Source organism: Schistocerca gregaria, chromosome 5 (assembly GCF_023897955.1).
Source record: "Schistocerca gregaria isolate iqSchGreg1 chromosome 5, iqSchGreg1.2, whole genome shotgun sequence".
Lineage (NCBI taxonomy): Eukaryota > Metazoa > Arthropoda > Insecta > Orthoptera > Acrididae > Schistocerca > Schistocerca gregaria.
In genome coordinates, this window is record NC_064924.1 from 353,055,617 (window position 1) to 353,068,779 (window position 13,163).

Genomic DNA, 13,163 nt, shown 5'->3' on the forward strand with positions numbered 1-13,163 from the left:
TAGCAATTAGGACACCTACAGTCATTGATAATCTGTGTTACTTGATTTTCAAAGCTATTCCTGAAGTTTTTTGTAATTATGGTCACTGAAGCATACTTATATTATACTGATAGCATTCTTTCATTCATAAAAGTATGTTCCCTAATAAGATTTTGTAATTTTTTCCACCTATTAACATGGAAATACTAGTTTGCTCAGTGCTTGTATTTCACTGTACGACATTAAAACCTGTAGTAAGTTTTTAATACCTACAAGGCGTATTTTCCACTCAAATGCTTCATTGGGCACTAATGCAATATTTACTTATTATTCTTCAAGAATATTAATCAATTTCCCTTCTTCTGATCCTAAACCTTCAACTCGTCATATGTCTGCAATTAAAGTTCCTCCTTGTCCATTTCTGTGCTAGTACACCAAACATGATACCAGCTCTGTGTATAAAATACTCCCCTATAAGAGGAGCTGCAATATCAAGGTTTCCCAACTTGTCTTCTGTATGGGTTCTCTCCCTCAGTCAACAGAGCTCATTTTTAAAGTGTCGTGCATTTACCTTCCATCCCTTTTTGTTGCATACATGCAACTGCATAAATCATGCATTACATGTTGAGAGGTCATAGACATATTTATAGATAGAAATGGGTATTTCTCAAGAATTTGCTGCTACTGTGTGCTACAGCAATGTAAGATCTCGCAGACTAATATTATGGTCAAAATACTTCATTATAAGTCTTTCATTGATGTTACTGGTCTTCGTGGATCAAACAACAGAGACACTCTTAGGACTGAATTTTATAAATGTGAACTATTTCACCACAATGGCACTTCTTATCATCTGGAGAAATTTTAAGTTTACATAGAGAACGTATCGTGAGACTATGTTATTCATTTAATGAACGGAATTGAAAAATTAGTACATGACTAGCATACAAAGGCAGGGGCAAACACTGAAGTCAGCCTGCTTTAACAAATAACAAAATTTTATTTACAATATCACAGATAATTTAATGCTACAAAATTGTACTCTATGGTGACTTAAGATATTGTAGGTTTCTCATTTTTTGAGACTATACATAATCTTTGTGTGTATTAAAATATTCATCTGCATGATGACATCGTTGTATGCTTGACTAGCTTCACAAAAATACCATCAAGCTCCAGTTATGACCGGTAGAAAGTGAAGAACAGTTCACTTCTTTCTTTCACCATTGTCATCAACATTACATCAACAGTGACACCCCCCCCCCCCCCCTCTCTCTCTCTCTCTCTCTCTCTCTCTCTCTCTCTCTCTCTCTCTCTCTCTCTCTCTCTCTCTCTCTCTCTCTCTCTCTCTCTCTCACACACACACACACACACACTCACACACACTTCTATTTTTCCTTACATAACTTGTTTTAAAACAAACTGCTCAGTTTTCAAAGGAAATAAAAAGTCATAAAAACAATGTAAGTGTTCATCTGATACATTTTAAATCTAACACTCAAATAAAAATGTATGTTGTTCCACCTATGAATCCACAGTTAACTGTGGACACTTGCTATGTTTTAAAATTGTACAGAATACTCAGTCATGACATCATAATGTCAAATCATACTATAGGGTTAAACAACAATTTACCATATCAGATAATCTGTAAATTATATTCCAGGCATAAAATGACAAGATGATAAATGCTCAAGGATTGGAATATAATACAATATTTCAGAAAGTGCAACATTGTTATTTACATAGTATGTAATTATAAGATTGTTGATTGCCACAGGTTCTGATGTTCAAAACACTTTCACCACGCCTCTTCTTAATATAATATACAAAAGGAACAGACACAACTAACAGACCTTTATAGAAGACACTCTGTTAAGCAACAATATCTGAGAGAACAGTATGTAACAGAGATGTGCGTGACAAAACAAACTCGTACAAATTTGACAATATATGTATTAATGGGAATAATTTATAGCCATGTTATGTGTTTTTATCTATAGTGGAATTTTACTAAAATTATCATGTATTTTCACAGTAACCACTGCTAGTCATAATTAGTTGGTACTTGTATCTTGTTTAATTTTCAAATTATTTTTTAAATATGAGTTTCAAGACATAAACCTAACTGCCAGGCAATTTTGACAATAAACAAACATTTATTGTACCAGTTATATAAAATTTTTTCAATGGTGTTACTGTCTTAGCAGTGGTAAGGAATAAGAAGGAAGAAAGGGGTATTCCAGCACACCGCCAAGACAAGAACAACAACATGGAAAAATCATTATATAATTAAGGATAATTTTTTCTGCTGCGAATCTGAGATTAGATTTACACCTCGACATGTTTCAAAAATAAATAATAACAATAAATTAAGCAAATGTCAACGAACTGCAACTGCTGGAGGTTACTGTAAAACATATTTATTAATTAATTAGAATTCTGTACATTAATATTTTGATTATTTACTGTGCACTCTCGTCAAAAGCCACAATAGTTAAAGTTGCATGCCACACATTACATTCACCTTGTTCCCTGAGTTGTGTGGCTGAGTTCAATGTGAGTGCTTCATGAGATTGTTTCCATGGCACTAGATACCACTCTGCCAGTCTCCTCAAGCAGAACATAATGCTGAGGAGCAGCTGGCAGGTGGCTACACTGACCTCAAGAATCAGATGATACTATTTCAGTAGCAACTTCTGTGACCACCTCTGCTGTCTCCTCAAGCAGGACATATGGGGGTGATGCAACCTCACAGTCTCCTTCTTCCCGGTAAACAATTTCCTGATGGACCACTTGCTGAGGTTCCACTTCAATCACTCCTTCGTCAACATCCCCTAATTCTGAAGTGATGACTATGCGCTCGCCATCCTCGTGCACACAGTAGCCTGCAGATCTTATAGCTTCCACTAGAGCTCCTAAAGATGTCCCTTCTGCTGTCTCTGTGGTAGCCTGTATTTCTTCTGTTACGACTTCAGATGGATCTACTTCAACCTCTGCATCCAGCACCTGAAAGAGAAAGCATTCATTGACTCATATGACATTTTAATTCATATCATTGCTAAAAAAAATCAAAATCTTAACACTGCATTAATCTTTAAGATTAAGGAGGAGGAGAATGATTAACAGGTTTGTTTATATCAGTTATAGTATTATAATAACTGTAGTTATCATGCATATATTTAAAAGGAGGAGAATAACTTATACTTCAGTTGCATAAATACTTGCAGATCACAGTTGAGAAAAGCCGGGGCATTTCTTTAAAAAAAACCTAACCCAGTGGGTAAAATTGAGTTTTATTGCCCCCCCCCCCCATACTGATGATTAAGCAGTTCAATTTTAATTCCTATGATTTATTGATTTAAAACTTTATTAGTACCTAATCTCTTGCCCTGCCATTGCATCCATTGAGAGAATCTTCTCCACCTGCAGTCTTGCTCGGTTGAAATTAAGAAATAATTTAGGAGAGAAGAGATCCAAGAAATTAATGAAGATCTATAAATTTCTGCATATAAAGTAAACTGTAATTTATAGTCATTACAATACTACATAAAGTTAAAGTTTGTTTTCTGGAAGTATAAATGTTATTTAACTGTGCAATTATATTGCAAGAAAAGCTAAAAAACAACATTAATAAAATAATTAATTGACAGCAAATATTTGCCTTCAATAAAAGTGATGGCTCTTTTTAATTTGTATAAGGCTAACTATAGAACATTTTGTATGTTAATTAAATTTTTACAATTACATATAGTTAAAAAAAAATTACATATAGTTAACCCCCCCATGAACCATGGACCTTGCCGTTGGTGGGGAGGATTGCGTGCCTCAATGATACACATAGATGCACCGTAGGTGCAACCACAATGGAGGGGTATCTGTTGAGAGGCCAAACAAACATATGGTTCCTGAAGAGGGGCAGCAGTCTTTTCAGTAGTTGCAGGGGCAACAGTCTAGATGATTGACTTATCTGGCCTTGTAAAATTAACCAAAACGGCCTTGCTGTTGTGGTACTGCGAACAGCTGAAAGCAAGGGGAAACTACAGCCGTAATTTTTCCCGAGGGCATGCAGCTTTACTGTATGATTAAATGATAAAGGCGTCCTCTTGGGTAAAATATTCCGGAGGTAAAATAGTCCCCCATTCGGATCTCCGGGCGGGGACTACTCAGGGCGAAGTTGTTATCAGGAACAGAAAACTGGCACTCTACGGATCGGAGCGTGGAATATCAGATGCCTTAATTGGGCAGGTAGGTTAGAAAATTTAAAAAGGGAAATGGATAGGTTAAAATTACATATAGTGGGAATTAGTGAAGTTCGGTGGCAGAAGGAACAAGACTCCTGGTCAGGAGAATACAGGGTTATAAATACAAAATCAAATAGGGGTAATGCAGGAGTAGGTTTAATAATGAATAATAAAATAGGAGTGCAGGTAAGCCACTACAAACAGCATAGTGAACACATTATTGTGGCCAAGATAGACACGTAGCCCATGCCTAATACAGTGCTACAAGTTTATATGCCAACTAGCTCTGCAGATGGCGAAGAAATGTATGATGAGATAAAAGAAATTATTCAGGTAGTGAAGGGGGACGAAAATTTAATAGTCATAGGTGACTGAAATTCGGCAGTAGGATAATGGAGAGAAGGAAACATAGTAGGTGAATATGGATTGGGGCTAAGAAATGAAAGAGGATGCCGCCTGCTAGAATTTTGCACAGAGCGTAACTTAATCATAGCTAACACTTGGTTCACGAATCACAAAAGAGGGTTCTATACGTGGAAGAATCCTAGAGATACTAAGAGGTATCAGGTAGATTATATAATGGTAAGACAGAGATTTAGGAACCAGGTTTTAAATTGTAGGATATTTCCAGGGGCAGATGTGGACTCTGACCACATGATTGGTTATGACCTGTAGATTAAAACTGAAGAAATTGCAAAAAGGTGGGAATTTAAGGAGATGGGACCTGGATAAACTGAAAGAACCAGAGGTTGTACAGAGTTTCAGGGAGAGCATAAGGGAACAATTTTATAGGAATGGGGGAAAGAAATACAGTAGAAGAAGAATGGGTAGCTCTGAGGGATGAAGTAGTGAAGGCAGCAGAGGTTCAAGTAGATAAAAAGACGGGGGCTAGTAGAAATTCATGGGTAACAAAAGAAATATTGAATTTAATTGATTAAAGGAGAAAATATAAAAATGCAGTAAATGAAGCAGGCAATACGGAAAACAAACGTATCAAAAATGAGATCGACAGGAAGTGCAAAATGGATAAGCAGGGATGGATAGAGGACAAATGTAAGGATGTGGAGGCTTATCTCACTAGGGGTAAGGTAGATACAGCCTACAGGAAAATTAAAGAGACCTTTGAAGGAAAGAGAGCCACTTGCATGAATATCAAGAGCTCAGATGGAAACCCAGTTCTAAGCAAAGAAGGGAAAGCAGAAAGGTGGAAGGAGTATATAGAAGGTCTATACAAGGGCGATGTACTTGAGGACAATATTATGGAAATGGAAGACGATGTAGATGAAGATGAAATGGGAGGACAAATTTAAGGATATAGAGGCTTATCTCATGAGGGTTAAGATAGATATTGCCTACAGGAAAATTAAAGAGACCTTTGGAGAAAAGAGAACCACTTGCATGAATATCAAGAGCTCAAATAAAAACCCAGTTCTAAGCAAAGAAGGGGAATCAGAAAGGTGGGAGGAGTATACAGAGGGTCTATACTGGGGCAATGTTCTTGAGGACAATATTATGGAAATGGAAGAGGATGTAGATGGAGATGAAATGGGATATACGATACTGTGAAGAGTTTGACAGTGTACTGAAAGACCTGAGTCGAAACAAGGCCCCGGGAGTAGACAAAATTCCAGTAGAACTACTGACGGCCTTGGGAGAGCCAGTCCTGGTAAAACTCTATCATCTGGTGAGCAAGATGTATGAGACAGGTGAAATACCCTCAGACTTCAAGAAGAATATAATAATTCCAATCCCAAAGAAAGCTGGTGTTGTCAGATGTGAAAATTACCAAACTATCAGTTTAATAAGTCACAGCTGCAAAATGCGAATTCTTTACAAATGAATGGAAAAACTGGTAGAAGTCGACCTTGGGGAAGATCAGTTTGGATTCCGTAGAAATGTTGGAACACGTGAGGCAATACTGATCCTAGGACTTATCTTAGAAGAAAGATTAAGGAAAAGCAAAACTACGTATCTAGCATTTGTAGACTTAGAGAAAGCTTTTGACAATGTTGACTGGAATACTATCTTTTAAATTCTGAAGGCTGCAGGGGTAAAATACAGGGAGCGAAAGGCTATTCACAATTTGTACAGAAACCAGATGGCAGTTATAAGAGTCGAGGGACATGAAAGAGAAGCAGTGGTTGGGAAGGGAGTGAGACAGGGTTGTAGCCTATCCTCGTGGTTATTCAATCTGTATATTGAGCAAGCAGTAAAGGAAACAAAAGAAAAGTTCAGAGTAGGCATTGAAAATCCATGGAGAAGAAATAAAAACTTTGAGATTCGCTGATGATATTGTAATTCTGTCAGAGACAGCAAAGGACTTGAAAGAGCAGTTGAACGGAATGGACTGTGTCTTGAAAGGAAGGTATAAGATGAACATCAACAAATGCAAAACAAGGGTAATGGAATGTAGTCGAATTAAGTCGGGTGATGCTGAGGGAATTAGATTAGGAAATGAGACACTTAAAGTAGTAAAAAAGTTTTGCTATTTGGGGAGCAAAACAACTGATGATGGTCGAAGAGGAGAGGATATATAATTGAGACTGGCAATGGCTAGGAGAGTGTTTCTGAAGAAGAGAAATTTGTTAACATCGAGTATAGATTTAAGTGTCAGGAAGTCGTTTCTGAAAGTATTTGTACGGAGTGTAGCCATGTGTGGAAGTGAAACATGGACAATAAATAGTTTGGACAAGAAGAGAATAGAAGATTTCGAAATGTGGTGCTACAGAAGAGTGCTGAGGATTAGATGGGTAGATCACATAACTAATGAGGAGGTATGGAATAGAATTGGAGAAAAGAGGAGTTTGTGGGACAACTTGGCTAGAAGAAGGGATCGGTTGGTAGGACATGTTCGGAGGCATCAAGGGATCACCAATTTAGTACTGGAGGGCAGCATGGAGGGTAAAAATCCTAGAGGGAGACCAAGAGATGAATACACTAAGCAGATTTAGAAGGATGTAGTCCGCAGTAGGTACTGAGAGATGAAGAAGCTTGCACAGGATAGAGTAGCACGGAGAGCTGTATCAGACAGGGTCTGAGGACTGAAGACCACAACAACATCAAAACAACAACAGTTGCCTTGATGCATTATAATGTTTGTCACAGTACAAAGCAAATTCTGAAACCATGGTATACTTCTGGCTTAACCTCTCTGAAAAATCTGTTTTGATATTTGTGAATTGTATGGAAGAGAACTGTAGGATGTAATCATTGCTGTATCAGTACTACCACTGTTATTATTTGCATGTACAAGGATATGCTATACTGATGTAACCACTGAAGGGAAAATATAAAGGAAAATGTTATATATGGTACAAGCTGACATGACAGAAACTGTCAAAAATTAGTAGCTATTGGAATCAGCCTTGATCAAGTTTATTTTCTGTAATGGTTGTGAAACGATGTCAGCTTGTCAAAAAATGTGTTTCAGCCAAGTGCCACTAATGGAAAGAGCTCAGTTGTAATGATATACTGACCTCTACAGCAGCTGCTGAAGGATGTCTGATTATTTCGGCAGCTTCCTGCTCCGAGAGCACTTGATATGTGCCATCTCCTGCATCCTTAACAAACTGAATGTCACCAGCACGTGCCATACGCAAGAGATCCTGTTGTGGTTCTTCACTCATTTCTACTTCTACCATAGATCTGGGTTCCGTTTCAGCTTCTACTTCCATGTGCTCATTTCTTTCTTCTTCTACCTGAATTTCATCTCTCGGAGTACAAACTGGATCACTTTCAGGTTGCGTATGGGAGTGTGACCCATGTTGTATAGTTTCTGTCTCTCCATCGTCATGATCTAATTTCCTATCTATGGAATCAGTTTCTGTATCATCTGTGGCTGTCTCCAATGTTCGGCCACCATCAGAACCGAGATCATACTCTGGTGCTGGTGGTTCAACTTGAATCCTCAGAGAGCCATCTGGTGCAATCACCTGCAAATCATCGATGCATTTAGTGGCATTTAAAATAAAAAATGATACAAAATAGAAACTAATTGTTATGAGACAAATGTAAGGGAGAAAAAAAGAATGTACTCTAAACACAAGTATTATTTATCAGCAAGGGTGCTTTAGGGTACAATGCAAGGCAGGAAAATACTGAATCAATGATGATTTTTAAAAAAAAAAAACTAACCAAAAGCTGTTACATTTTAAATGTAATACAATAGCTGAGAATACTATAAAAAATCAATAATTCAGCTAAGAAGCCCACACTTAAATAATAATAAAAGTACAGGTTTGAGGTTCTCTGATGAACGCTTACCAGTTAATTTATTAGTGAGATAGTTTGTTTGTTTTATGTTCGATGGACCATTTTGGAACATTCTCAGTTTGTTTCGCTATCTATCAAATATTTTATATCACTTGCCAAGCAGTAAAAAATTTTTGTTGCACCATTATGCTAAAGAGAACCTTAATGTGGAGTAATGAATGTCATTTTTCCTTCTAGTATTGTAATTATGTACATCATTGTTCCTTTTGAACTATAGCGAATTATTTACAACAAACTTCGTGAAGCAGTAGCAGAATGCACAGTGCTTAAACAGATGTCTACATGGTGATTATGCGTGAACATCACATATGAAGTTTCCACCCTATTTATTATTTCCTCAACAAGTGTTACATCTACTTTGGTGTAGTACCCCTAGGTCTGCAGAACTGAATATGAAGGGGGGGGGGGGGATTTGAGGGTGAGACATTCACAAAAAAACAGTAATCGTTGTATACTGGGTGGAAGATCGTTTGCATATATATATATATATATATATATATATATATATATATATATATATATATATATATATATATATATATATATATAAGGAACAATAGTGGACGCAACACTGAGTGGAACACCATACATGATTTGTCCCCATTTAGAATTAAGTTTTCAGACTATATTAACTGAATTACTAAATACAACCCTTTGCATTCCTTTGGTTAGATATGACATTATCCATTAGTTGGCTATACCATGAAATTGTTAAAACTTCAATTTATCTGGGCAAATACTGTGATTTACACAGTCAAATGCCTTGGATAGGTTGCAGAAAATAACAATTGACACTATTTTATTATTCAATGCTTGTAAAATTTGGTGAGTGAACATGAAAATGGAATTCTTCTCAGTAGAGCAACTTCTCTGAAACCCAAACTGTGATTTTCTGAGGATATTATTGTCGATAGGGTGAGATACTATTCCAGAATACATCACATTCTCAAAAATTTTGGAAAATGATATCATCAGTGAAACGGATTGATAAAATTTCGCTTCTCTCTTATCATCTTTCTTAAAAAGGAGCTTAAAACTGCATATTTCAGTTTCATTGGGAGGGGGATGGGGGGGACGACGACCTTGAGTTAGTGACGCATTAAATATTTCACATAAGATTGGGTATATTGTATGGTCAATACATAGAGAGGAAAACCACTTCACATACAAGGTAAAGACACTTTGGCTGTCAGAATGTTAACAGTAAACTGCTGAAGCATTCATAACAAAATTCCTGGATTTACTGCTCTCTCAGAACCGAGAGTTGTATGAAACCCAAAGTCAGAAGCCCTCAAATATTTAGTGAGACATGGAGCGTATCAATGTAACACCAATGGAATGTATCGGAGAGGTGAGTAGGGGAGTGTTAATTGCTTTCAACATATATACTGTCTACGTAGAGATTGAAAAAATCAAGTGTTAACTGTGAAGTTATCGGGACACGAGTAACTATCCTAACTGAACTCAAATTAATTATTGGATTCTGCCATAACAGTTATAAAATTGTTCAATTAAAGTCTGTGCTCAGTAGTGCAGAAAAGTTGGACTCCATTTTAACCTACAAAGTACAGACAAGGATGTTACTGGATTCTTTGCAGGTGGAATGGACAGACAGTTGTGTGAAGTAGTGATGAACGCATCTTCCAGAAACTATATTGAGCTGTTAACCTGCTAGATTGATGACCCACATGAAACGGAAATTTTTTAGGCCTTGTAGAGAAGTAGAGTGGTCTACCACACTTCACCTGTGCACTCCTGATGAAACCCTTGTCCCTAATGAACAGTTACGTACTGCATTCTATTACCTAGGAATTATTCAAGTCACTCACATAATTGGGTGCATCCCACCCCCCTTCCTTCCATATGCATGTACTTCCATTAGCAGACTGCAGTGGGGCACAGTGTCAAACCCTTCGCAGAAATCTAGGAATACAGACCTTTTTGATAGTGTCAGTACATAGATCAGTGATCGTGATGTCATAGCTTAGTTGCTTATTAAAGTTAATATATCCAGTAAAAGGGCTAGTAGAGTACTTACGCTGGAAAGGACAGATACGTAGTTGTTAGCATCCTACTTAGACAGCGAATGGACATCATTTACTTAAGGTATGGTGCATGCAGAGGAATTATGGGTAAAATTTAAACTGATTATAAATCCCACTCTGCAGAAGTATCTGCCAGGTTGGTTGATTAATGGTGGGGAAGACCCACTATAGTGTAATAAGGAAATTTGGACAATGCTGAGGAAGCAGAGACTGTTATACTCTTGGGTTAAAAAAGACTGTGGAAATCTTGGCAGGCAAAAGTTAGTAGAAATTCGTGTGCCTATAAAAAGACTGATGTAAGTATACAACATATACAGCAACTTCCACTGTCATACTTTAGAAAACAATGTTGCCCAGAATCTGAGAAAATTCTCTCTATGTAAAATTACTATGCGAATCAAAGGCTTCTATACAGTCACTAATTGACCAGTCTTGCTGTGGAAACAGGAGACATCAAAACAAAATCTCAACTCTTAAATTTTGCATTTAAAACATATGTTTGACTTTTTCACAGACTCTCATATGGAGGACATGAAAATAAGCATCCTTGCATTGAGAAGCAACTGAAAGAGTTGAAAACAAATAAGTCGTCAGGCCTGGATGGAATCCCAGTTCAGTTGTACAGAGAGTACTCTGCAGCATTGGCCAACAACTTAACTTGCATTTATTGCAAGTCGCTCGCCAGTGCAAAGTTGCATGTGACTGCAATATATGAGACTGGTAAAAGAATGGGCCCATAAAATTACAAACCTACATCCATAATATCGATATGCGCAGAATTTTGAATGTATTCTAAATTCAAATATAATACATGGGTTGGATAAAAAGTATTAGCAACAAAGTAGTATTTCATACCAGATGTTATGTTCACCATATTACAGGTTGTCAATGTAATCATCCCTTGTCTCAATTACCTTCCCCCACAGAGAAGGAAGGCATCATACACTGCCAGTGTATCCATCTCTGTTGATGTCTTGCAAGGACTGGCCTAAGGCACAGATGATATCTTTTTTGTGTGTTGTAGCACCTGCCACAAAGGACTTCCTCCATTTTGGCAAACAGGTCGTAATTGCACGGACTCATATCATATGAATACAGTGGATGTTCCAGTATATCCTACCCCGTGTACATAGGAGTTCCTGCACCGGGTTCACCCTTTGGGACTGTGTGTGCTCTTGAAGGATGGTAGGATGCAGTGCCAGAAGAAAACATTGTTGTGCGCTCTGACCACATGGCACTTCAATCTTGATCCACACATTGTTCATGCTTCCTAAACATACTGTTAGGGCACTCGAACTGGCGTTTCGCACTTTCATACAGTACATACAGCAACTGGCTCAGACCATTGCAGCTAACTGCACTACTTTGACCTTCTATTATCAGCTACAGACAGCAGAAATGTCATGGATGCATGTACTTCACGTTTTGGAAAGTGTTTCCACTACTTTTTATCAAACACATGTACATTTCCTTGAGACAGAAAAGCTTCTGTCCACAAAACAGCAAGGATTTAGAAAGCATCAGCTGTGTGAAACTCAGCATCCCATTTCTCACTTGCTAGACTGCACACCATGGATGAAGGGCAATAGGCAGATTCTATATTCCTGATTTCCCTGAACCATTTGACACAGTGCCCCACTGCAGTCTGTTAACGAAGATACTTGTACGAAACAGGTTCCCAGATATGTGAGAGACTTGAAGACTTCTTAAGTAATAGAACACAGTACATTCTCCTCAATGGTAAGTATTCACCAAGGGTATCATCAGGAGTGCCCTGGGGAAGTGTGGTAGAACCACTCTAGTTCTCTATAATGATATGATGGATAGGGTGCGGTTGTGGCTGCTGATGAGGCTGTAGTATAGGGGAAAGCATTGCTGTTGAGTGACTGTAAAAGGATAAAAGATGACTTAGACAGAATTTTTATTTGGTGTGAGGAATAGCAGCTTACTCTAAATGCAAAAATGTAAGTTACTCCAAAAGAGTAGAAAAAGCAATCCAGTAATGTGCAAATACAATATTAGTGTTGTGCTGCTTGAAAAAGTCACATTATTAAATATCTCAGTGTAACACTGCAAAGTGATATGAAATGGAACAAGCATGTGAGTATGGTAGCAGGCAAGACGGACAGTCAACTTCAAACAATGGAAAATCGAGTATGAAATGTAACAATATGAAAAGGATAGTTGCTACTCACCATATAGCGGAGCTGCTGCGTCGTTGGCACAACAAAAAGACTAAGGCAGAACAAAAAGACTATCACAAAATAAGCTTTCTCCAACAAGGCCTTTGTCAAAGACAGATGACACACACACACACACACACACACACACACACACACACACACACACACAACTTGTGCAACCCGTTCTTGAGTAGTGTTCGAGTGTTTGAGGTTCCCACCAGGTCAGATTAAAGGAAAAGATTGAAATAATTTAGAAGCAAGGTACAAGGTACCCGTTCCAACCTTCATATGGTGGCTTGTGGAGAATGTATATAGGTGTAGGTCTTCATTTAGGCATTAATGGGAAAAAGGAAATCAAGATATGGCAGCGGTTAATGAATCATTGGCTAATTAATGGCACAGAAACAAAAACAAGTCTGTTGATTCAGCATTATGATACA

The 13,163-nt window shown here is 37.6% G+C and overlaps 2 protein-coding genes across 2 annotated transcripts in view; one reads left to right on the forward strand and one right to left on the reverse strand.

Annotated features, from left to right (window-relative positions):
* The window catches only part of LOC126273341 (dynein axonemal heavy chain 10), a 1,458,287-nt gene that overhangs the window by 444,042 nt on the left and 1,001,082 nt on the right, over positions 1-13,163 (forward strand). The window lies entirely within an intron of this gene.
* LOC126272141 (zinc finger protein 358-like) overlaps positions 866-13,163 on the reverse strand; it is a 64,569-nt gene continuing 52,271 nt past the window's right edge. Inside the window, exons 6-7 of the mRNA XM_049974755.1 lie at positions 7,700-8,155; positions 866-2,988 (exon numbers count right to left, since the gene is read on the reverse strand). Of these exons, the coding sequence (XP_049830712.1) occupies positions 2,644-2,988; positions 7,700-8,155 (801 nt within the window). The 3' untranslated portion in view covers positions 866-2,643. The remainder of the gene's footprint in view (positions 2,989-7,699; positions 8,156-13,163) is intronic.